The sequence below is a fragment of the Lissotriton helveticus genome, chromosome 10 (assembly GCF_964261635.1).
Source record: "Lissotriton helveticus chromosome 10, aLisHel1.1, whole genome shotgun sequence".
In the NCBI taxonomy this organism is placed as follows: Eukaryota; Metazoa; Chordata; class Amphibia; order Caudata; family Salamandridae; genus Lissotriton; species Lissotriton helveticus.
The window spans coordinates 165,562,789-165,589,561 of NC_136071.1; the positions used below are offsets into that span (position 1 = coordinate 165,562,789).

The window sequence follows — 26,773 nt, forward strand, 5'->3', positions numbered from 1 at the left end:
TACAAGAAGGTAGACTTAGACCAGAACATAGTGCACAAACAGTCTCCACCCAAAAGCAGGGGACAGCGCAGAGTATGAGGAATGAATTACTCGCAAACACTAACCTCCCCTGAAAAGGGTACACCGCAGGGATAAGGACAATAACCCTGGGAATAAAAATGGGGCGTGGACTACCCGCAAACACCAACCTCCCCTGAAAAGGGTACACCGCAGGGATAAGGACAAAAACCCTGGGAATAAAAATGGGGCGTGGACTACCCGCAAACACCAATCTCCCCTGAAAAGGGTACACTGCAGGGATAATGACAATAACCCTGGGAATAAAAATGGGGCGTGGATTACCCGCAAACACCAACCCCCCCTTAAAGGGTACACCGCAGGACAAAGGTACTGGGAACAAAAATGGGGCATGGACTACCCGCAAATACCCAACCTCCCCTGAAAAGGGTACACCACAGGGTAAGGACAATAACCCTGGAAATAAAAATGGGGTGTGGACTACCCACAATAATCCTGGGAATATAATTTGGGCGTGGACTACCCACAAACACCACAACATCGGGCACTGACTATCCACACACACACAACCTCCCCTGAGTAGGGTACACCACAGGATGATGAACCTGGGAACAAAAATGGGGCATGGACTACCCACAAACAACACTACATGGGGCAAGGACTACCCGCAAACACCACTACATGGGGCATGGACTACCCACACAGACACAACCTCCCCTAAATAGGGTACACTTCAGGATACCAACCATGACAATATAGATGGGCAATTACTACCCCACAAGACCAAACTACGACACACTTTCTAAAGAAGCACCAGGAATTTTCCATGATAAAAGAAAACACACACTCCTATACAGAACAAAACTGTGTAAAATAATATGCAGTGCTGCTACACAAATACATTAATGTTAGGACATTAATGATAAAATTAGCTCCGGTGAGCGATCTCTCACCCGGATTCCCATCGACATCTCCTCTTGACGAACACCAAAAGCGCAGTGCACACCGAAGGCTTGAAGTGTCCAAAACTGAATAGACATGGAGGAACTGCGAAGTGGACAAACGAGTTCCTTTTCTCACCATCCGCTTGCCGCTGACAAACGAATCCTCCGTTGAGACAAAATCTCCCCCTTCCGCATGCCATTGAAACTGTCAAGAGACTGGTAAACAAACTGTAGTCGTGGAAACCGAGCTGAAGACAAAATGGCTGCCACGTCGACCGTAGAGGCGTAAGCAGCGTGAGAATCAAGCTCGGCATGTCTTCAGACGTCACAAGGGTCACAGGAGCAAAGACCTTCACTAACACCCAGATGAATCCCATATACGTCATCAATTGGACGTTAGCACACTCGTGTTTGAGTCATTTTGTTTTGGGATAGATGCTCTTTTAGGTTTTGCTGTGCCACTTATTAGTTTATCAATATTTGTGTACCTGCATTTCCTTTGCTGCTTCTTTGAATTACTGCTGATTTAAGTACTTTTTGATAAAATCTATTCTTTATATACACCTTTGTGTTTTGTTGTTTATATGTTGTGTATGTGTTAAGATTCGTTAAATGTGATTTGACAATTTATTCTTTGTTTTAATTACACATGAGGATAATTGATTTTTCCTTTCAACTGAGGTTTTATTAATTAATTGTTTCTAAATTTAATCACATCCCTTGAAGGCAACTTTACCCCTCCATTTAATCACCCAAGCCCTCAAGGGTTTATTTGGGTTGCTCACTGTTTGTCGATGATCTTTTCTAATCTGGCCCCGGGTGGGCCAGGTTCCAGTGGCATCATAATAAAGGAGGAGGGTACACAGTCCCCCACTTCTGGGCTCATTGATGCCACCACCTCCAGGCATGGTCTGTGGGGGGCTGCTGAGGGCCGTGGGCCACCAGGTGTTGTCTCATGCAGAGAGGGAGGGTCTGAGGGTGAGGACTTCTGTTTTTCCCGAGGTGGGCTTTAGGCAGCTGCTGCTCATCCAGGATGCGACGTCCTTCATTCCGGGTGCACTGGTTTTTGGGGATGAGGTCCCTTTGGCTGCAGAGGGTCCTTGGGGGCCACCAAGCCCAACTGTTACCTCCAGTAAGTTCCATACAGCGGTATTGCTGGAATGTCTGTGGAGACAACGCCCCTTTTCTCCACCCTCTGCAAATGCACCTCCTGGCACACTGCTGGTTGGGGGATGAAGTCAACTGCGATGCTGAGGGTACTTGGGGGCCAACAAGCTCTCCTGTTACCTTCAGCAAAGGAAGAGAAGCATAGTTCTTGGACTTATGTAAGTGAGAAACGTGGGAGGCCGGATAGCCAACTACCCAGCTGGATTCTTTGTTTAAATGAACTGGCTAGACGGTGCAGCTGTCGCCAGATAGGTAATTAAGTCTACTAGAGAGGGACTTGGCTCTTCCCACACATTGGTAGCCAGTAGTAGATCTTTTGATTGGGCAGAAGTTGTGTGCTTCCACAAAAGTGCTTGTCCTCCGCCAGCTGTGATCATTTTGTTTATTTATCCAGCTATTTATCCAGCTTGCTGAGCTGAATTTTCAGTAGCACACACATGACATTGTAATGCTTTAAAAGTATCTTAGATAACAAAATAATTTACGGTGTTTGTCTTTTTCTGGCAGCAGCACAGATGAGAGGAAGGCAGTCATTGACCAACATGTATCTTTAGGCCTGGCTTGACAGTTCAACTTTGACCTGGCCTTTTGACCTACACCAATCTTATTCTACAGTTCTTTGCCTCCACAATAGTGCATTTACTTGTAATGCTTCACATTACGATACAACATTCCTTCAAAGCTAGACCTATTGGTGTTGCCAATGCTTGTTACAGATACCACTCGTGGCATAGGGTCATCAAATGTGGTGCCCCAGTGGTCCCTGAACCATGTTTCGAAGAGTGTCAGTACTTGGAAATCCACATCCACAAGGGCTTTTGTTCAAGTCAGTTTTGTTGGCTCAATTTAATTAAATGGCTCAGGTGTTGTAGGTGAAAGGGGTTGATTTGTCTGAGATCTACAATTGTCCTTATCCGACAAGCATTGTTAAAACTATTCATACTGGAGCTAATAATTCAATGAAGGTGCAGCATTTGTGTTTCGCAGTTCTGCAGTTTCTGGGAAAGGCGTTTGCAGCCCGAAGTCGCTGAATTGCATTTTTCTGACCACATTAATGGGAATCTAATCGAATATTAGTTGCTCCTCGTTTCCAGCGCCCCAGTCTGGCCTTCAGCTCGTTTATGCTTCTGCACCGGGGATGTTTTTGGTATTTCTGTGTTTTGAGTTTCTGCCAGCTCTTTAATCAAGCTTTTTCCCCACACTTGCTAATGTGGCTTATTTGAGTTTTGTTGTCTCCTTAGGACATCAGCGTGATTTATTCAGCAGTACATTATTTACTTAAGACTTTCATAGCAAATGAAAAATTGCCTTTTTGGCTCAGAAATGACTCCTGCAGAAAAGACTGCGCTGAACTATGCTCAGAATTATAAAATGAAATGGTGTGCATTGATCAGGCAGTGCTGTGAAATTTTGATTACAGGTGCACACTTGTATTGCTTTTTTTATTACGTGTTATGATGTATTCCTTGTTTTAATGTTTTAGTATCGGAAATAAAATGTGGTTTTCCTAGAGTGTAAACTGCAAACGTGACATCTATACGAGATCCCTAGAGGAGAGGCACAGCTGAGGTCTCGGACTTCTGACAGAAGTGTTCATCTGTATGGAAATTAAATAGCATTTTATGGATTTTGTGAAAATCCAAATTATTTACGTTTTGAAAAATAAATAAAAATAGGACCTAAACCTTACACGCCATAAGGACATTGCGCAGGATTTATAATATTAAACCAGCCAATTGGGAAAAAAGAATTTAAAGATTGTTCCATAATTGAACTTATCAATAGATTATATTTTAAAGTATTCATCCAGGCCAAAGAGTACCTCAATATAGGGTCCACTACTTAAAACCCTAAAACTGTTGCATCTGTGATGGTAAATAAGGTATTAAAACAGGAAATCAAAATTAAGTTATGGTAATCCTAATTTTGAACAAGCAATGGCAGAGCCAAAAGACCTGGCCTTGACAACTGTGCAATGTTTTGTATTTCTGTATTTTTCCTTTGTTTAAAATATATGTATTGTGCAGAAAAAATGACAAATATAAAAATTAAGGCGTGGCCCAGGAACAGCAGCCATGCCATTGAAGTGCACTCTTTTTCAGGTGGCTGTGCGTATGTGACCAGGTAAAGTGCTATCACTCACGATGGAAGTGAACCAATGCATGTGGTGGACTGACCCATTGCCCAAAGCAGTGTATGTTGTGATGGAGGAGGTGTGGCGGCGCGGCCAGGGCGGCTGACTCTGGAATCTGGGGATCACGGTTCGATCCCTGGTGCTGGCGGCAGATTAGCCCAGCACCATGTGACTCTGAGCAATAGCTTGCTTAATCTTCCCCCAGCCCCCAGCGCATAGAGACCCTCACGGGTGATTGTTCGCGCTTTACAAATGTGGATTATTATTATTGTTTTGGCAGATGCAAAATGTCAGTAACACTTAAACTAACCAGTGGTTGAACAGTCCTTATCGAAATTCCCTCTACGAATTTTTTTATGAATATATTTTTGAAAACCATGAGGCTGGCTAGATTGCTGAAGCTGCCTCAAGGCCAAATGTAAAAATTAGACTTGCAGTATTTCGTTACTAAAGAAAAACGCCAATGCGCCCCCGCACAATAAGAAGGCGGCTGCTAGCCAGTTAAGGCTGGAGTGATATGTCTGTCACAGGGAAAGCACGCTGCAAATACTCATGGGCTCACGGGTATATTAGGCATACTGTTCACCAACTCAGAGCCAGCACCAGGGTCTTGTGAGAGCAGATCCTTCCTGTCTCCCACACCAGCCAATCAGAACACAGACGGCTGTTCCTTCCGTCCTTCTTTCTTATCCTCAGGACATATTTGGCAGAACATCTAAAACTAGGGGCAGACCAAGACCAAGGAAACTCCTGCTGTTCTTTGCGGACTCCGAAAGGGACTGGACGTCTTCTTATACACTAGCTAAGTCAGCATCACGGGCCAGATTCCCAGCGTATACAGTCATTTTTGCACAACCAAGCAATTCACATCCCAGTCAATCAGTTCATTCTTAACCCAAACCACTTCCCACTTATTTTGACACGTAGCCCACTAGTGGAAACATTAGAGCTTGTGGCGATCAGCACTCATTCCTCACACAAACTTTCATTCTCATCTTTCTTTTCTGTAACTAAAGACAGGGGGCGCGGCTGTTTATAGTGGAATACTATAAATTGGTAAATTGTCAATAATGATGCAGCATTAAAAGATGTAAGCTGGTGAGAGGTTTTACCTCCTAAGCCCCAAAGGATGATACATACATTGGCACTCTTCCATTTTGACGTGCGTGTTGGTCAATGTCAGGCGTCCAAACTCTCCCATCGCCTTTGGTAGCCCATTCAGTGATGATCCACAGCGTGTCATCCATAAAGTGTGCACTGAAGTCCGTTGGTGTGAGTTCTTCTACTTCTCACCATCCTCGCACGTAGTGAAAGCGATATGTTGGCACCAAGACAGTGACTGGAACCTCGGCTAGTGCCAAACCTTCCAGTGCCTGGGGACATGGATCCCGTCTTCCCTTGGAAGGGTCATCCTGCTGTTAGAGTCTGTCCAATGCGAGATTCTCTCGCTGTAAACCCCTAACCATGCAAGTGGGCCACTCACTCTTTCATAATGGAGCAGCGATTTAGGTTTCCTCAGAATTGCTGCAGAAATGGGCGTGCTTTTCTAGCACCGACATACATGTATGAAAGAGAGAGTGGCCATTGAATGCTTGCACACCAGAGAGGATACAATACCACAGATTTTTATGCCATATTCTAGCGCCAAGCCTGAAACCATGGATAATCTGCTATGGAGCAGCCGCAATACCTGGCATTTTGTCGGCAATCCAGGTTTGCCGGTGTCTAATGACTCGGGTTCCTGTAACAAGGTTTACTTTTCTTTCTTCCAGGGAAGGAGCTATTGGGGTCTGAACCCCCCATTGGCCCATTTGTTTATAGATTTTCTAAAGCCTGATTTGGAAGACACTGGAGTGGTTTTGAAGGTCCCACTTCATTATTGCTTCTTAGCCAGATAATGTATTGCTGTTTCAGATTTATATTTTGTTGCAGGTAATATAAGAGAAAAACACAGCAGTTAGCTTTCTTAAATTGTCTACTACTCTTACTGTAGATTTCAGCATTTCCCCCTCTCCCTGGGTAAACGCTGATTTATGAGGGCCAGAATGTAGATGGACAGTTTCTGATTGGATGCGCTGCTTCCTCGGAGGGGATTTACTCCAGATCAACAGAAAATTATTTCTGAAAGCCTGTTGGTCGTTAGTCTCAGTTAGGCCGCAGCAGTTTGCGGGATTGGCTGCCAGGAAGTCCAGGAGCCTAGCACAGTGCCTTTCGGCTATTGCGCGGCAGCCAATCAAATGCTCGTTCCAGGGGCTGCTTGGAGGGAATCGGGCCACGTGCTGGCAACGGCAGTCTCGGCAAAAAAACAGATTTATGTATCCTCCACGTTTCGCAGTCCTTTCCAACTCTCGGTCTCTTTTGAGCCAGACCTTGTGTTGGTAAATATCCGTGGTCAATTTCTGCTTGGCGTTGCGCCATCTGCAGACTGTAGCCATCAGCTAAAATGAATCTGTCACCTGCAGGACAAGGCCGCATGCATTCAATACTTGGCTTTGGGACCAGAGGAACCATAATTTAATATTTAAGCATTAATCATATATGTCCCCTGTGGTTAGAGTTAGAATTACATTTATTGCACAATTAAGTAAAATCGCCACAATGATACAGCAGCCATCACTAAATTACAAATAAAAACATCCCACACCTTGAAATAGTTACCTGTGTACCATCATCTTTCTACAACTGTATCTGCAGACAGACATTAATACCTAAAGAGTCAAACACTAACGTTTGTGCACAGATGGAATGCAAAGATACTGGCCCTAGCAAATATTTGTGCTGAGACACCCACAGGAGCTAAAGTTTTTCACTAGTTTGTTGGGGGGGTTTGTTGGACTTGTACCACGGCCACTCAGCTGTTTCTTTGCTTGGATTATAGATTTTTTGTGGTGCTTCTGGGGCAGTGCTTAATTTGAGCCGGTGGTTTCCGGTGCTCGGCACATCACTTAATTGTCAACACTGGCGCTTACGACAGTCTGCCACACAGTGGTGCTAACAGTCGAATTTAAAGATGTGCACCACCGCTGTTTATTAACTCAGTACACAATAAAAATGACTAATACTTACCACCCAGGCCATTGTATGGCTTTGGGGGCCTGGAATTGCCACACTTTTAATAGTGTGATGATTAGTAGTGTGTCGGTGCTGTCATTGACAGCTCTGGCAGGGGCAACAGGTGATGCAAGCTGCAGTGGCTCCTGACGAGGGCCCTGGCACTTTTTTATTTTTCATTTTACAAATTAAGCACTGTTGAAGGGGACTAGGTACACAGAACATATGGTCGTTACCAGCGGTAACCTGCAGTAACCAGAAACTACTTTATTAGCACCCTCAAAAGTTAAGAGACAAATGCCTAGCGAGCCAACAGCCTTCCTGGGGGGCCTTTATTGAATATCCTCAAATTGAAATGCTTAAATTGCATCAAGCAGCGTTATCAAGTGCTGTGCATGCCTAACTAAGGCCATCTTGACAAGTGCTCCTCAATGTGCAACTTAAAGAGCCTCATGCAGCGTTTTAAAGGGCTAGCTAGGCATGTCTCCTGTGGTCAGTTTCTTGCCAGTGATAACCTGTACCAGAATAATACACAGAATGAAGGACGTTCCCTTAAAACATACAGGAACAGTCTGCAAAGTAATTTTAAATGCCATATTTTATAAAAATTGTGTTTTCATATAGTGCTACCTAATGTTTGTAGGCGCTATAATTAACAGATTTCATAATTACTCAATTTATGGGACTCATTTTACGCACCTTGTAGCAAGATGAGACTGTTTTGGTGAAATTCGATTCATCCCGCCAAGGTGCCAGACTGCTTCTGATTAGCTTTAATTTAAATATTCTTGTTGTTTTGTGTTTGCAACCATGGTTTCCCAGGTGGTTCCATCTATATTAGCACATGCTCTCTATGCTGTGATTATGCAGCAGTGTGTTGGCTGTGGTGGTGTTCTGTTTGGACTGGGCTGAAATGCTGAACACTGCGAAGTGGAAATATGGAATTGTCTTCTCTCTGATATTTTGCCCTGAGCACACCTGAGCTCTCTGTTCCGCGTTGCTTCTCACTCTGAATGGTCTACTTAATGAATCATTTTAGAATCTGCTGCACCCATTTTATTCTTTTAGGGCCAGATGTATCAAGCGTTTTCCTGTTCTCAAACGGGGAAAAAGCCTTTAGGGAAGAATCATCCCAAAAGGCAATTGCAAAATAGGGAATCACAATTTTTGCGATTACCTATTTTGCGAATGCATTTAGAGAATCGCAATTTTAGATTCCATAAATGCAATGCAGGAAGGGCTTTTTAAATTGTGACCCTGCTTTAAGGAATCGCAATTTACCACCAACTTCAAGTTGGTGGTAAATTGCAAATCCTTAGAAAAATGAACAGTTTAGCATTTTTCTAAGTGCCATGTGGCACACATACATGCCTTTAGGGCATGTATGTGCGCCACATGTGCACACATGCATATTTCGGGGGTGCAACAGGGTGTCCTTTTGGCACCCTTGCACCCTTGAAATTGCATGCGAAATTTGCGAGTATCTATTGGGTACTCGCAAATTGCGCGTGCAATTCCCATACATTCCTATGGGCCTCTAAGCCCATAGAAATGAATGGGAAGCCATTCCTTATTTGCGACTCGCAATTTGCGAGTCACAATTAAGGAATGCGTACGAATCGCAATTTGATTTGCGAAACCTACGTACATTGCATTTGCGTGTCCATGATAGCGAAATGGTAAAATTCGCTATTAAGGCCTCACAAAATACAATGCTGATACATCTGGTCCTTACATGTTTGACTCATCTTGACTTTTGCAAGTTTATTGATTAGTTAACTGACATTTCTTTCTTTTGGGCCTACATTACACAACAGTGCATCAATAAGTCCAAACAATAACTGTTGCACCTGACAAGTGCAACAAAGCATTGGTTTCAGCACTGGCTGTTGCAAACGTTTTTGTATATGGAGGTTGGTGCTGATGTAATTTTTTGCATTTCCTTTTTGTTTCACATTTTGGTGCAAAACAACTTTCCACCAGTAACGTTTTTGTAAACTGGCCAGGCAATGTAATCTGTTCGCAGTTACTACTTATTGCAAGCATTAGTTTTTAGTTTTATAATTTTTAAAAATGTTTCTCTAGTCTTAATAAAAAAGAACAATGGCTAGGTATATAGCATATACTGCAAACTAGCGTGCCTCAAGACGAGAATGACAGGTCTCAATACCCACCTCACTAGTGCTCATTTGACCAACATCTGAAGGTGAATGATTCTGTGAATTAAAGATCCATGTCGGCCTTTGGATCACTAATTGGACATCAGTCTTAAAGTAGAAAGAGGGAGATGTCCTTGTAGAGTAGTGCTAGATTGCTATTTTTGACTCATGGTGCCAAATTGCATGACTAATTTGAGTGACAATGAATATACATGTTCTGTAATATAGCCTTAGAGCCCAACGTAGCAGGCTCTACCAGCCTTTAAAGGCCCTCTCCAGTTTGGCTCGGGCCTTTAACAAGGGAGCGCGCCTTTAATGGCTGGTAGGACCCAAACCGGGGGTGCTCTAAGGCTGTTAGATCATTCCACCCCTAGTGGAAAGAATATGCTAATTTGTAAACCAAAGGCCTCACGGAGTCCCAAAGAGTTGAAATCCCCCCCAGGTTCAGTGAGGCCTTTGTTAAACATTGGAATGTTGATTCTCCTGGCTTCTACCGGCCATTAGAAGCTCTGAGAACTCCATTGTTTTCAATGGAGCACTCAACATTCCAATTTTCTAATGCATATTTAATATCACTTATATCCTCGTTTTATAAAAAATGAAGCTCCCAAGCAGTGAGCCGAAGAAAAAAACAAAGGTTTTATTTGGCAACAAGGTTGTGTTACTATGCAAACAGTTGATTGTACTGAGGTTGTCTTCTACACTAAGCCTTTATTGATGATGTAAAATTTGGAAATAGCTGCCTATAGCTGTGCCTTTAGAGCAGATTATTGTCAGTGATGTTGCATTGCACTAATGCAGGCATCGATCAGAAATCTCTGTCTCCTGCTTTTTTGCAGCTCCACTAACCAAAGGCTATATTTGGCCTTAAAGTAAAAAAAAGACCATTGCAAAAAAAATCTGAAAAGCCATAAGTGACCAAATTTTGTAGACAGTTTTGCCTGGAGAGTGACACATCAGGCTTAAAGTGACCTTGATGTGATGGATGCAAGCTGCCATTTGACTTTAAGGTGAAGGCTGAAATAGCAGCCGCAGCTGGGAGACAGAGAAACGTGTCGATCAAGCAGGACAAATGTCTAAAAGGATCTGGATAAAGTGCAGACATTTTAGACAGAAGGTGGAAAGCGAGGGAAAACAGAAATAAGAACCACATGGTCGAAGTATTCTAAAATAAGGCACAGGGAAGGATCAAGTATCTGCAAGGACACAAGTTAATGGTTTGGACTGTCGGAAGGAGTTGGAGAAGAAGCAGGAGTTCCCAGGGCAGAACTTTCTCAGGTGTCACATCAATATATTTACAGCTATTTCACTGCGGGGCAAACACTGCTACCGCTACATTCTAGGTCTGGATGTTTACCCCGTGGTGATTGCCTCGTGTTGTTTTTTTATTTACGGGGTTGCCACTCAATACCTCGCACTTCCTCTTTCCAACCCTGCAACAATATCTGCCATGTTTATTTTCGCTGTGGAGGCGGCGAAATGCTCGTCGGCAGGATATTGCGGCACCAAGGCTGCTTTCCATATCAATTGCATTGGGCATGGTGGCTGCATCACCTTCTTGGTTCAAATGTGGCTCACGGTTCTTTGACTTTAAATGCCTGGGGAAAAGCTCCACATCTTTGGATGTTGTTGCCTCTGCAGGCATGGGTGCTCGAACACCAATCCACTGACCGATTTGTAATTTTAGAAAATTTGCAAGCATCTAAAGCAGTTCACAGAAGCAAACTAGACAATGAAAAGAAAGCCCACAGAATATTTTGATATCAAACAGTTAAGGGGTATTTAACTGTTCACAGTAAAAGGGACTCAAATCAATTTTCATGAGCAGCCCAAAGGAGTGATATGGGTATGATGATCTGCCTACTGAGCATGTCATTAATCTGAAGTCCATTCAACGGGACTGTCCCCTTGTCAGCTTCTAATAAAGGAGGAAATGGGGGGGAAGGGGTTAGAGGCTTAGTAGCAGATAATGTAACCAAAATACTCGAGTTTATAGCTAGGTCATATCCTCCACATTTCTTCCAATACTGGATAAATAATTTTCCTACCAGTACTTCATTTCCCATATCTGCCAACATTGCCTGAGTTTGGTAATAGACGGGACACGTTATAATACATTGCATGAAAGAGGAAATAAATCTGTAAAGCCAGTAAGCAGTTATAGATAGTTTTGTTGTCTTCTTGTACCATGGGCTTGCTTTAAGTTACCATATCAAAGAGGCCACTCTTGCTTCTGTGAAGAATGAAGAAACTGTTGTGCACATGAATAATACCGTAGAATGAAAGAGTATACCATTTCTGCCTATATCGGTAAGTGCCAAGCGTGGAGACTTTACGTGTTATTCCGAGTTTAGTCGATGTGTGCCTTCTGAAAAAAATTGGCGGATGTCCTGTCGCCCAATTTAGGGGGTCATTAGGATCGCGGACGGACTTGAGTCCGTCCGTGACCGCAGAGTAGGAGGGAACGTCCGCATGGGCTGCGACATTCCCTCCGTGCAGATTAGAATGTGACCGCCCGGGTGGCGGTCACATCCTCTATCTTTAACATTGCGGCGGGTGCAGCTTCAAGCGGCACCAGCCGCAGTGTTAAAAATGCATGCACCGCATTTGCGTGCACAAAGCGGCAGGCACCGCGCGGTGCCTGCTGCTTTGTTCACGCAAATGCAGGGGGGTACCATAGGTACCCCCCATGTGCACCCCCCTTCACCCAGGGGGCCCGCAACGGGCCCCCGAAGTGAAGGTCCGTATGCTTTTCCACGGCGGAAAAGCCGCAGCGGAAAAGCATACATTTTACACCATCATAATATGGCTGGCGGTGTCTGATAGACACCGCCATAGATTTTAAAGCTTTTCCGCCGCGGTCGGAAGGCGACCGCGGCGGAAAAGCTGCGGACTGAATGCAAGACCCACCAGCCATCCTAATGTGGCGGTGGGTCTGTCTAGGCTCCGCTGCGGTTTTCCCGCATCCTGCGGGCCGGCGGTGGCTTCCGCCGGCCCGGAGCATGCGGGAAAACGGCAATCATTATAGGCCCCTAAGTGTGTATACCTCAACATATACACACTAAATAGGGCTCTGTTGATAAGACTTGTAAGTCTGTTGCTAGTCACAATTTTGTGCTAAGCAGAATTACTAGCTGAGTCACCTGGTTTAATCAATTTTTACTCCACATGGTTGGACACTTCAGAGTGACTTTCAGATGGGGTTTGATATTTCTGGTCAACCAAGATAGAATGATTTAATACTTAGGCCTGATTACGAGCTAAGGTGTTATCGCCTCTGATAAATAATGATATCAACGGGTATATTGTGTATCGGGTGCATTAAATAATACCAATTACGAATGTTAGCGTTACGCGCATCAAAATCCACTAGATACGATTAATATTGTATGTTTTCCTGTGTTCAATTTTGGCAGATTTGACTTACCAAAATTTAACAACGGTTGAGTTATTTAACACATCCGATAATGATGTTTTAAATACCTTTGAACTCGTAATTCCGACCCATGCGTAAACAAGAGTGCACGCATGGGCTGGAATATGACGAGTAACTCATAATCAGACCCTTGGTGTGTTTGGTTGTCTGAGAGTTTAGCAGTAGGTCACACATAGAACGCTGGGGCTCATGAGCAGTAGTTAGCACCTGCTGAGATTCTTCTTGGCGGTGGCAGCCATCTAGACAGATGGTTCATTCAGTTGGTAGGCTTGTTAGTTAGACTTTACCATGTTACGTACCAGAGTCTGTTGTTGCCTTTTTAATTGGATATCTTGCATTTTGACTCGTGCACAAATCCGTATGTCCATTCTCTGCTTATAAGTAATTATATGTCGTCTTTTAATGGCCTCCCCTCACTCACTGCTCCTCTTTTCAATCACAATGACACATTTGTATTATTTGTTTCTAATTGTTGTCTACGGTAGGTATTTACAGATAACATGTACAGCTGTTTGCTTATATTAAAATCTTTTTTTTAAAAATCAAAGCAAACTTTTGATTTTACCATTCTGTGTATTGTGAATAAGAAAAAATACAAATCTATGAAGAATTCTGAAAGTCCAAGTGTGTGGTTGGTTGATGATGCAAATGCAGAAATGACATAGAGGGGCTGATTGGTAAACAGCCCGGAAAGTCTCCGACCATTGGTCGGAGCCTTTCCGGGCCACATCTCGGTCTAATTTCCGACCGCCGCATTACAATGCTGGCGGTCAGAAACTAAACTAGCCGGTGTTTATAGCTGGCTTCCGACAGGCTCAAGAAGCCCGTCGGCCAGTGGGAGGCACGTCTGTAATCCCAAAAGGCAGCCTTTTCTCCCTTGAGATTACGATACTCTGTCTCCCGCAGGATTTCCATATCGGGATTTCCGACATGGAAACCCTGTTGGAGAGCGAGTATGGGGGCCCCTAGCTGGACCCCTTTCCTTGGCAGCCTTCGGTTGGTGGCCGAGGGGGCACCTATAGTGCCTCCCTGTTAATCCCTGCACCCAAGGTGCCTGCCACAGGGTGCAGAGATTAACACCACCTCCCATTTCCCTATGGAAGCATGTACTACAGCCGGTTTATGGCCTCAATACATTCTCCTATAGGGAAATGTCGGAATGAGACCGAACAGTGTTCAGTCTCATCCTAATGAGGCGGTCAGGACTGCCGACTGGAGGTCGGTCTGTCCCGTTTCCGAGACGGTCCGCCCGACATCATAATAGAGCCCTAAGTTCTTAAGCCTAAGAGTGGAATGGGATTCCAGTAGGCTAATGTACCCTGACTGTTCTGTTTTTTTTTTTTTTAGGTTATCAGATTTCGTGGGAAGTGTACAACAAGAATGAATCTCGTGTCACACACACCCTGATAAATACAACACACGAGTACCGAATTACTGGGCTGTCTGCTCTAACTACATACACCATCGAGGTTGCCGCAGTGACGTCTAAAGGAAGTGGAATGGTCACCCCGTCTACTATTTCCTCCGGCGTTCCTCCCGGTAAGACCCAAAATAAATATGGCCCTTATGACACACCCAGCCCATCTCTGACCGTTTCTCAAATAACTGTGCGCCTGGCATCTACAGTTCGACGCCATATTGTCATGGGAGGGAAACTCTGCTTGCTGAAAGTAGATAGCTGCATTTCTGCTCTAAGTAATTTCTGTCCTTGTGACCTTTTTTAATTAATTTCATTCAGTTTATGAATTTATAAATGAAATATCAGCTCGCTCAGCTTCAGCTCTGACCTATCCCGAGGGTGCCAATGAAAAAGAGGGCTCACTGAGGTGATTGTGCACGCATTATGCAATAAGTAGCGAATAGCAATGCAAATCTGCTGACCGATGCCCTTTTATTAAACGGAAATGACTAATCTGAAAGTAAAATTGTCAAATTGCATGGCATTCCATTCCGTGTCTCTCAATATCCGTGTTCAGTGGTCTGTTCGCAAGGACTTTTTCTTTCTTTTAATCCTCCGGTGATATATCAAATCCAACGCTGGTCAGTGATTGAAAAACACCAGTCTAGGAAAGCAACTGATTGCACTGGGTGTAATTAATTTGTTTGTGGTGTTGAACAAATTACACTAATGAATTGTCCCTATCAATAAATCTAGTATTAACACCTGGAGTGACAGCCTTATAAGAGGTGCCAAGTCGTGTAAGGGCATTGACATTGAGCACCACTTTGATCGACTGAGGTAGGATCTCTCCTTTAGGGCAGATAAGCTAAGAAAGCAGCGTAGGGCGGCTGTCATGAGGTACCCATTGTGTACCGCTGTGACATCATCAGGGACTTCTTTGGTATAAAAAAAGGAGGAAGAAGTCAAGAGAGCAATCTTGGCATTTGGGGCAATTATCCATGTTACCCCACCTTGAAAGTAAAACTGTCTTTTGCTGGTTTCATATGAACTTTTGCATCATGGCTCCCTAAAAGTTGGACCGTTTTTCCACATTCTGCTGTGACTGGGAACTACGTATGAACATAGTAAGCAAGGGATGCATGTGACTAGATGTACCCTATGCAAAAAGAACAGGTGATGGGCGGAATTCTGAATTAATCCAACATTCACCCCCAGTCACAGATCTAGGTTAAATCCATTGTTTTTTGCACGCCAAGCCATTCCAGTTTAGACCCAGCCCTATGCAAATCAGTCTTGACCTTGCTACCCATGGGAACACTCCAGCTTGAACTGCCAGGCTAGGTCCTCTCTGGACCTGAAACAAGCATCCTGGGACCAGTTTTGGGGTAACACCGCTCATCAGCCAGGCTAGCTTGAACCCGGTTGTGTGGCGTACGCTAAGCAGAAGAAGACCTTCTACCTCACTGCTTAGCGTACATGATTGCTGGACATCCTAACCAGCCTGCTGTTTTTCCTAGTCCATTCAACAGCCATTAGCTTTCTCTTTATGAGAGTGTGTAGTAATAATACACTACTCGACGTGGATTCCAAAGTAAGTTTATTGTAGTAAGATAATACAGGTGCTCCCGGCTTGGCAGTTTCATCAATCACCAACATTCTATCTCGCACTCCAGGGTGGAGCGCGGGTCATACCAATACAGCAGAGTGAGAGAGGGGGGAAAAGGGGTTGGGAAGAAAGGGAAGTTACAACACACCTCCCTCCTTAGGGAAAGGTAGGGGGGGGAGAAGGAGAAGGTTCCACCCAGAGGAAGCAGGGCGGCTTAAGGTGGGTATGGGGAAAAGAAAGGGGAGAAAGGAAAGATGGAGGTAAGGTATGCAGCCCAGCATAACTGGGGTCAGATGCCAGAGACCCCTATATATTTTAAGCATAAGAACAGTCCTATAAGCACACGAACTGTGGTCAGTATCTCTGGACAGATTTGAGAATAGCCCCAGCAGGCAGAGCAAGGGGGAAAATGCGTATGTAGTCCCAAAGCATGTTCTATGTAGATAGAGTGAGTGGCCCTATTCTCACGTACATCCACAGAGAATAGATAAGACTCTTTTAAAATTCAAAAAGAATAAGTAAAGTTATCAGGATACATTTCCAATGTTAATCAACTGTAACTGTCATGTGCATTTAAAATTGTTATCAGGTTACATTTCCAACGTCAATAAACTGTAACAGTCTGGTGCATTTAACATTCAGAAAAGGAAGGGGACAGCTATAAGGTTACTTTGTCAGACGTTAAACAACTCAAACCGTCTGGAGCCAACAGGGAGTGCACCATTAGGGTATGGGTAAAGCTAATCAATGTATGCACTATGTAACACTAAGGGCATCCCCATATTGGTGAACACGAAGAATCACCACCTTTTCACACTTAGCTCTCCCATGTCCGAGCTTGCTACACCATCTATTCCTCCCGGGGATTCCAAACTCCTTCTGCTGGAATTACCATCCCTTACCAGAAGATTTAGAATGGCTGTCCCGTCCTTTTCTCTAAGCAGCAGCTTGGGCCAGGACACTCCCCTAAGGCTACCACTGATGAAACAAGCTTCCGTTTCCATGTCCTTACGATGCCGGGACTGGGCCTTCTTCTGCTCCCATTACCTTGGCCATGACCAGTATTGCAATCTTTGTCGCATTTTGTTTTAGACAGCCCCCGATCATTTGCATGAGTCTCATCAGGCTTAAGAGTGACCACCTGATCCTTCTTAGATTTGCCATACAAGAAATCACACGTGTCTACTGAGCCATTGCACTTCGGCTTCTTCTTTTAAAGGTCATATACTGGACCCCTCTTCCCTTCCATACCTTTTAGTGGGGATCCTTTTAGTTCTCTCGGCTTTATATTATTCTCCCTCTCCATCATTCCATACTCGATCCCTTGTATGTATACATTTTTGTTCCCTCCTTTAGGCTCGATGTAACTTGCACCTCTCACTTTTTCTAGGTCGCAATTGTCCATATGCTCCTCTGACCACTTGGGTCGGGACCCATCCGGCATCATCCTGTGCCTCAACTCATTGCCAAAGGACTGGTTGATTTCATTCATCTGCCATCCTCGTTCTTTGGTTGTGGTATTTACATTCATCACCACCCTTCCCAATTTTCCATCCGTCTTCACTTTTTGTATCCTACTGTCCATTCTCTCTGGTTTCTTACGTATTTCTCTTTCCTCTACCTGGCTTTGATATGTGTTTTTCTTTTGGTAGTGTTCATCCCTAATAGCTTCTCTTCCCCACTCTTTTTCCTTTGCAGCTCTTTCAAATGCTGCATTTCTCTCAGGTGGTTGCCTGCAAACATTAACCGTTTCACCTCTAGTATCTTGTTTGCTTTGATACCATGTCAGCTCATTCCTGTGTTCTTTTATTTCTTTCTCCCATGATATCCTCAACTTCTGTTGATCTCTCCACCCTAGCATGTTGATAACACCACTCGTTATGTATATGGTACTCCTAGTATTGTTTTCTTTATAAACTACATCCATGACTTTGTAACCAATAATCTGTATATCCTCCCCTGCATATGTTTTCAGGACGGAGTTGGCCTCTTTTAGTTCATTACCATGTTTTTTTGCAAATTTTCTGTCCCAATCTCTTTTGCTTACCATGCTATTTCTCGAACCAGAGTCAGTAATCATTTCTGTCTCAACTTCCTCTATTTTAACCATGCATCTCTGAGATATCTTGCTGGCTCTGACATCCTCTTTGCCATCCATTCTTTCTTTGAACCTTTCATCCCTAAGTGCCTTTCCACTTGTGGCTTGTATATAATATTCATCCCACACGTTCAGCATATTCTCATATATGTTTCTGTCAGTACCTGTCATGAAAACCTTCTCCATATTGTGATACATTTTCCTTCCACCCTTACCTAAACTGTGGAGTATAATTTCCGCTTTTGCTTCCGGTGACAGAGATGCTACCTCTTCCTCCAGGACTGATAAATAGTTTTCAAAATACACTTTCCACTCCCTCCACTCTGCAATGTTTTTATTAACCTCCTCCATGAACGGCTCAGGCGGAGGGAGATTGTACATTCGGCCCCACTCCATGGTGTGCTGCAATACCGGAAGATGCCACCCCTCCACTAATACAGCACCACAGCTCTGCTAATCTATTTGCTACGTCTCGCCCTAGGGCCCTTATGGATATAAAGCACTTGCGTTAGAACAATATGAATGTCACGCCAAGACTCTGACTGGAACTACTGAAATGAGATGTCAGGTAAAAGGGCCACTAAAGACAGAAGGGTGATGATAGATGGTAATTACTGAGCTGTTGTGACTGAGTGCGTAATGAAAGAGGCTCGTGAAATGTAAGGTGACGTGCCTGAGATGCCCACTTCCTCGTGCTGGGATACGGGGTGTAGGGTACTTCTCACACTTACACGCTACAGACCCCAAGTTCCTTGGATGAGTCCCTTAGATTAACGGTGCACTTGACTTTCCGTAATCCCTAAAACTGCTTTGCTCACGTCGTAATTGGGTTTGGGACCCTTGAAAATCTTCATTCACTTTCACAAAGAGATACTTGTTCCTCTCACATCGAGCTGCTTCACAACTGTACTGATTCTGCCCCAAGATTTCCTTGCACAATCAGCCCCTCAAGGTTTCCCAAGCTGCCACACTTCTCTTCCACTCTTGAGGTTTTCTACTCGGAACCACGTGGGTTGCCACGCCCCATGTATTCCTCTGAAATCTCCTCAAACCGTTACCATGCGCTGTCAAAGTTCTGAAATTTTACTCACGCTGCTTCAACACGCTGCTGTGGTTAAGTTTACTTCCTAGAGCCCTGAGGTTTTGTTACACTCCTGAAGTCTCCACACACCCGTTAGAGATACTGCCTTGGTTTTTTAACTCTTCAACACTGCTGCAGTTATTTTACTTCACCGGGCCCTGATGTTTGCATCGTTCCCTCAGTTCCTTCAAAATCTCCTCACGCCACTAGCCAACGCTGCCTCATTTCTGAGATATCCTTGTGCCGCTTCTACATGCCGTTTAGAATAAGTTCACCACACAGAACCCTGTAGATTTGCCTCACTCCCTCTGTTCCTTTGAAATGACCTCACTCCAACTTCTACGCTCTGCCACTGATCCTTACTCAGGTGGCTGCAAAGGGGGGTGGGGTTGGGGGGAGGGGGAAAGAAAACTCCCCTCTCAGATCGTCTTCAGTAGTTTAGGTCGCTCACTATGCTGCCGCAGCTAAACTACCATTCACAGGAAACGTGGCTCGCTACACACACTGTTTCACTGGTTTTATTATTTTATTTTCCACTTTTTTTTTTTTCTTCACACTGCTGCCATGCACTGCCTCTATACAGTGTCATGAGGATTCGGCACCAAAGGTTACGCTCCACGCGTCTCTCAGTATTTCAGAGGCTCAACACAATAATGCAGTCCAGCCTGGGTCCCCCACGGTTAATCTCCTTCACCCAAATGAATGTGTGAATCCTACTGGATTCCCCGAGACTTTCCTTTACACACCTCCCTTATTTCTGGGAGTCAGGGGCAAGCATCTTCCCAACGCTGTCATTAACTCATGCCTCGAATAATTTTTTGCTCACCTCAAATCAATTCCTTTCGCGATGCTTCAAATGTGACTTTAATACACGCTCCGCTCCTTTCAATTGTCGCTCACCACAAAACAGTTCCTTTTGCGTTACTTCAAAATGCGACTTTTAATACACGCACCGCTCACTTCACTTCACGCAGCTTCAAGGTCTCACAACATAGACCTGCGCAGTTCTACGGCCAATGGAGAACTATGCCTTACTTCATTATCTCCTGCTACTTCGCACCACTGGCTCCGGTATCGCTGTGCGCAGAGCGCCGCCCGTCACTTTCTCTGAGGAGTGTCTGCCGAAGGTAGGTTCTACTCACTGACGCCGTCCTTGCCTTCACACTCCGCCTTTGCCCTCCTGTGCCCGGCGTGACACTCGGTTTGCACACTATCGAGGTGGGAGAGATAGTGCTTCTGAGTCCTACTTCTCACCCCCGATGGCAGAACCGGAACTTCCTGTCAACGACTCGACGGTTCCTCGGAGCAAGACTCTCCGTCTTGTCACACACTGAATTCCCTTCTACACAGACAGCATGGCAGCCTACCGCTCCACAGAGGGGACTTATTACGGTGCCAGGAGACGCCCCTTCAAAGCCAGAAACGGAACGCTTTCGCTACAAGTCGTCCGCTTTTTACAACATCGTCTGCTTCGTGCTCATTCTCCCTTTCATTACCAGCAAACTGCTGTGCCGACTCTTCAATCCCCTCCGGGTAAGTCTTCCTTTTCACGGGTTTTCTCCGCCCAAGCATAAATCTGTCCAGGGGAGAGACACCAGCTGACCCTGGCTCAGCTCCACGTCCTCGTCGCCAAAGAATGTAGTAATAATACACTACTCGACGTGGATTCCAAAGTAAGTTTATTGTAGTAAGATAATACAGGTGCTCCCGGCTTGGCAGTTTCATCAATCACCAACATTCTATCTCGCACTCCAGGGTGGAGCGCGGGTCATACCAATACAGCAGAGCGAGAGAGGGGGGAAAAGGGGTTGGGAAGAAAGGGAAGTTACAACAGAGTGTCTTGTAGCTCATGATTTTGGACCGTTTTTTAGCAGGGATTCAGTCCCATTTTTTACTCCTTTTAGTGTTTGGCCTTCAGCAGTGGGAGCCTATACTGAATAGCTTAAGCTGTGTCAGTGATTTCCTACCCACCATAAGAGATTTTTCTCATGTTATCTAAAGCCTTCAAGACCCCATTGAGGCCCTAGGAACACGTCTCGATGAAGAAAAAAAAATCTGATGGGAGCAACACCATAAGCTCTGCCCATCAAATTTTCCATGCATCTAGAGACTAAAGTTTTAACAAATATTGGCATAAGATGCCAGGAGTTAGGCTTTGTCAAGCCTTCTTTTATTTTGCTTTGGTTTTTATAAGACATTATTGTAGGGGTTGCTAAGCCCTCACCAATACTAAAAAAAAAGAAAAATAGTAAAAAGGAAAAAACAAATTGGGTCTCAAATAGCACACAATGCCATAATAGTCCCTGACATTGAAAGGAACTATTTTGCGTGTGTTCTCCTTGTGAAAGAGCAGATTGGCATCACTCACAGTGAAGTTGGCCAATGGCTGAAGTAGGCTAACCTATTGCCCCCTGCTGTATTGGGCAGAATACAAATGTGAATGACACAGCAACAAACCGATGGGTGAAGAGGGCTGGCTGAAAGCCTCTGTAAGTAAGTAGATTATGTATGTAATTTTACTAAAATCAAACGATGTTGGCTAACACAAAACCTGAAAATAGCACTTAAAATCTGGACGAGGCTTCACTGACAGCCTTGGCTAGTAAAAGCTATGGATAACAAAGTGGTGCATGCCAAGAGTTTGAGTTTGTTGTTGATAGTTTCCTACCCCGCTGTGTAAAATTTGATGTGGTTAGTGGTAAATTACTCCACTCATCAGAAATTGCTAAAAATTCCAGGAAAAATAATCCAGTCAAGGAGAAGATTATTATGTCAAGCAGCCATTGATATCATCATGGCTAATAGTGGACCATAAAGTTGACATGAATCCAACCATTGTGCTGTACGTATTCCATCTGCTCATCAGAAAGAAAATCACTTTGAATGTTAGTAGCTGTCTAGGAGCTCCATCAATAATCTTGATGATTCCTGCTCCAGTACCTCAGCTCCTTTCCAGCAGAAAACGAAATTCCCATAAGCTCTTCCCCTTCACTGCGGCTTATTGTTTGTTCCCCATACTTCACTACCATCAGGCATGCGGTTACTTGAAGGCATGCCTGGTGCTGTGTCGTAAGCACCATAAACATCAATGTTTCAGCGACGTTCCCTTTTAGTCATGTATACGTTATAGCACTGTTAGATGACAGATTATAGTCTAGTAAATTTGACCATAAGCAACATCAATGTTAGAAATTACACAGAAAAATTAAAATATGTCATGCAGTATGAGTGCCATTTTTTCCCAGAGAAATGTATATAGAAACAAATACAGTCTTGAAAAAGAGATTGTAGAAAGGGAGGTACTTGTTGCATAGAAAGATCACAATCACAATAGGAGCTCAGAGGGAAAATAGGGCAGGGTCGCCCTCCACTCAAACCTAGAACAACAACAAAAGACCCTACCCAATGGACGTCTACTAGTGTCAGAAACTACGGAAATAGAACAGTCTGTATGTACTGCTAACTACTCCAAGCCCCTACAGTTATGTGAGGACCATTCACTGCACTGCGCCCTGATTAGCGTTAAAAAAGGCCCTTATTCCTTGACAGCAACAAAAAACAAAACTGTCTAAACCATCTAGGTCAATGACAGAGATCCACACCCACAGTGTTGGACCAAGTCCTACTTAGGAAAAAATGTGCGAGAAACAAGTGACCCCTCACGGAAACACCACCAACGGGGTAACTGGTATGTAATTTCCAGACAAGCCCCTGTCTCATCATCGGTAGTCACTTGATTCTCAAAGAAAAAAGAAGGAAAGACGGTGTCCAAAACAAACAACCAAGAACGTGTAGTGAACAGTGGAAAGCAGAAAGCATCTGCTAGTGACAAACAAAACATAAATAAGTGCATAAAACACAGCATCCAGTCCCCTTAACCTACGAATAAAGTTGGTTAAGGGGACTGGATGCTGTGTTTTATGCACTTATTTATGTTTTGTTTGTCACTAGCAGATGCTTTCTGCTTTCCACTGTTCGCTACACGTTCTTGGTTGTTTGTTTTGGACACCGTCTTTCCTTCTTTTTTCTTTGAGAATCAAGTGACTACCGATGATGAGACAGGGGCTTGTCTGGAAATTACATACCAGTTACCCCGTTGGTGGTGTTTCCGTGAGGGGTCACTTGTTTCTCGCACATTTTTTCCTAAGTAGGACTTGGTCCAACACTGTGGGTGTGGATCTCTGTCATTGACCTAGATGGTTTAGACAGTTTTGTTTTTTGTTGCTGTCAAGGAATAAGGGCCTTTTTTAAAGCTAATCAGGGCGCAGTGCAGTGAATGGTCCTCACATAACTGTAGGGGCTTGGAGTAGTTATCAGTACATACAGACTGTTCTATTTCCGTAGTTTCTGACACTAGTAGACGTCCATTGGGTAGGGTCTTTTGATGTTGGCATAGAAAGATCACACCTTGATAGGAAAGTTAATTTTAAGTGCAATTAAAAAAATGTAAAATATAAATTGAATTTAAATATACAAGGTAAGTTACAAGATGGAAACTTCCATGGCAATAGGGACATGCTGATAAACAGTCTGCCTGGAAGTCGTTTCGAGGTATCTGGAGAAGGAACAAAGAGGAATAAAAGGAAACCTAAAAAAAGTGTGTTACAATAATGACCTGACACGTGTAAATATTCTTTCAATGTGAAGATCTAATCACAATTTCATGATTGAAAAAAATTATTGAATACAAATTCAGGAAGGAATGAAAAACACATGCACCAGTTTAATAAAGAAAAGAAAGGTAGTGAGGATACTTACAAAGTAATATAGTGCACTTGAAAACGACCTGATGTGTTCCGGTGCAGGGATGGCAGTTAATGTCGGTAGATCTTAGGGGTTGTACTGCAGATTCATAGTAATTCAGCTCAGCTGGAGTCTGTGTCTGAAGTGCTGCGCTAAATAAAAAAGCGCTAGAATGTAGTCTTAATGGAACCAAGAGTATTACTCCAACGCATTATCAAATGACAGAGTGTGTGTGACTGAGTCCTAAAGGACACACTGACTCATGGAACCTTAGGCCACTTTCGAGAGATAAAAAGGTGGACCAGATCCGCGTGCAGCATAATTGGTAGATATGCGAGTTCAACTCAACTCGGAGATAATTAGGGTCAAACAATTGCTTGATTAACTGGTTTGTGTTGTAGTAAAGCAGGAGTTAAATTCATAGTCAAAAAGGGTATTTTTTTTTTAAAATCGAAAGTGGTAAAAATTAGAAAAAAGACTATGCCATAGTCAAAGAATGGAAGAAAGACTCCCCATAGGCTGCCACAGACGAAAATAGAAATATTAAATTATGGATCAAATTTAATTACAAATTTAACAAAACCTTTTTTTTTAATAAAAAATATTTTCAGCAGTCAGTGAATGGGAACAGAATGCCCATAAACCTCATGAAGGAAATAAGTACATAGAGAATCCTTAAAATAAACTAAGGGTTGAGTGGAACTTGCGCTCATACTTTTTGCAGCTATACAATGCAGATATGTACTAAGACAGCACATTCTTACCATGAGCCAGCTGATGTAAAGTTTTGCTTTGGGACACAGAGAAGAGTGGAGACATATTGTACCAGTTTTGCAACTTGCCTAATATAGATTGGAGCATCAGCATTTGCTCTAAGGGCACAAGGGCAAAAAATATTGTAAATTAATTTTGCATTATACTTTGCTGTGCTAACTTAGTAAGGAATGGAGCAAATACATTGTTGTCTAGGAAAGAAGGATCTGTGTATGTGTTAAAAGTGTTTCAATCATTTGTTATGTAACTTACAGCAATAGGCCTTGCTGGCCTGATATTCTTGTTATCACACAATTACACATGAAATACTTCATAAGCAATAAAGGCACTATGTAACATTTGCATTGGTTTCACTGTATGCTTTGTCTATTTATGCTCTCTATAAAAATATTCAAGTAAATGGACCCGAGTAAAGTGCCTTTGCCCCTTTTACTATGTGGGAGTAGTAAAAACAAATGCGCAAAATGAATTGCAAGACACTGGGAAGTATCATTCACATAATATTTTTAATATGAGCTGTTCCAAACTCCAAATAGTCTTGATCAAAAATACTAAAATATGCTACTGTCCTGACAAGATTAAGTGCCCATTTCTTGTTTTCTCTAGAACTCCCGGGTTCCCCATCCAATCTGGTAATATCGAACATCAGCCCACGGTCTGCTACCCTTCAGTTCAGACCTGGTTATGATGGAAAGACGTCAATCTCCAAGTGGATTGTGGAAGGACAGGTAGGGCACTGTTTCAAATAACTGTGTTTTGTTTAGTTTTACTTAAACACTCTCTTTCCTCTCTGCAAACCCTGAAAAAGGTCTCCTTTTCTACAAAAGTATTTTCACTGTTATTGAATTAAAAAAATTACAAATTCATAAATCCAATATCTGTGACAGATGCGAACAGTGATCATATGATTTGTTGGATAGTGCACTACAAATTGACTAAGCAGTTGTATTATGAGTTTTGGCTGTTGACTGAATTCTCATGCACCTTAGCGCCTTGAGACCCTCCGGGTGAGTAGTGCGCTATATAAATGCTGTGATTGATTGATTGATTGCAATCATTGAAAAAAAATCACTGTATCACCTAAGCTTCTTGCAGACTGAAATATGATAAATTGGGAATGCTGAATATCATATGAAGTGCTTGGAATCACCTTTTTTCTTCATTAAGGCGGAAGATCATTTGCAGAGGCTCTTGAAGACACTAACATTAAATTTTCATATCTCTGTTTCATTAAATATGCCTTGACGAGCAGTTGGAAGCAAACAATCCAATTATAATTTCATGCAGTACATGTATATGAGCTGTTAGACCCAGCGGTTTCGGGCTGACTGGGACGTATTGAAGCCAGTTAGAATCCACAGTTCCAAATAGGTTGAGCACGATAAACGTGCATAATAACCTGTGCTCAGCCTTGGGTAGCTTGGCACCGAGCAGTCAGGCATTTCCTCAGGGCCCAAGGGTAACGTATTGGAACACCACCCTCGCAACACACTGCATACGCCACAAAAAGACTCCACACTGTATGTATAAAACACTTGTCTTTATATTACACACACACTGAAATCAAAACAAGACATACATTTTATATTCACCTTACAGTTATATCCAATTGTCGAACTTCCCCATTGAGATCAAAACTATATACACTTTACAGTTATATGCAATTGTCCAACTTACCGATTAGCAGAAAGGTCAAACAGTCACAGGTCTTATACTACGCCACGTGACCCAGCCTCTCAGACACTCAACGACACCAGCCAATGATACACGTTGCCCCTGCTGGCGCCCCATTGACTAGACAGTTGGAACCACCTACTTGGAAAGAAACATTTACTTAATTTTGGATATCCGTTTTAGACCTACATGCACCCGACGCCATCTGTACAAGTGCAGGACTGCAACCCCTCCCACCTGTAAACGAAAGGTTGTGACTCAGGATGCTGGCATTCTTCCAAATCTGGAGAAATGTTTTGCCCTCAAGTGGAGGTGTGAACAGCTATAGCCCTAACAGTCAGCTGTAGGTGTCCACAAGGCACACAAAACACCTCAGGCCTCATCACGATGTTCTCCCCAATAAAGTACCTTGTGGCGTTGGTCCAGGGAGAGGACAGCGACCTCGGACAGAGACCGCAATGTCAGGCACTGTTGTCCTCCCGATCT

General features: G+C 43.6%; 1 protein-coding gene across 2 annotated transcripts in view; it reads left to right on the forward strand.

Moving 5' to 3' along the window:
• The window catches only part of SDK1 (sidekick cell adhesion molecule 1), a 2,171,476-nt gene that overhangs the window by 1,740,184 nt on the left and 404,519 nt on the right, over window positions 1-26,773 (forward strand). For both annotated transcript variants that reach the window (XM_078665001.1, XM_078665002.1), the window contains exons 21-22: window positions 14,257-14,448; window positions 25,220-25,341. In XM_078665001.1, coding sequence (XP_078521127.1) covers window positions 14,257-14,448; window positions 25,220-25,341 — 314 coding nt within the window. The remainder of the gene's footprint in view (window positions 1-14,256; window positions 14,449-25,219; window positions 25,342-26,773) is intronic.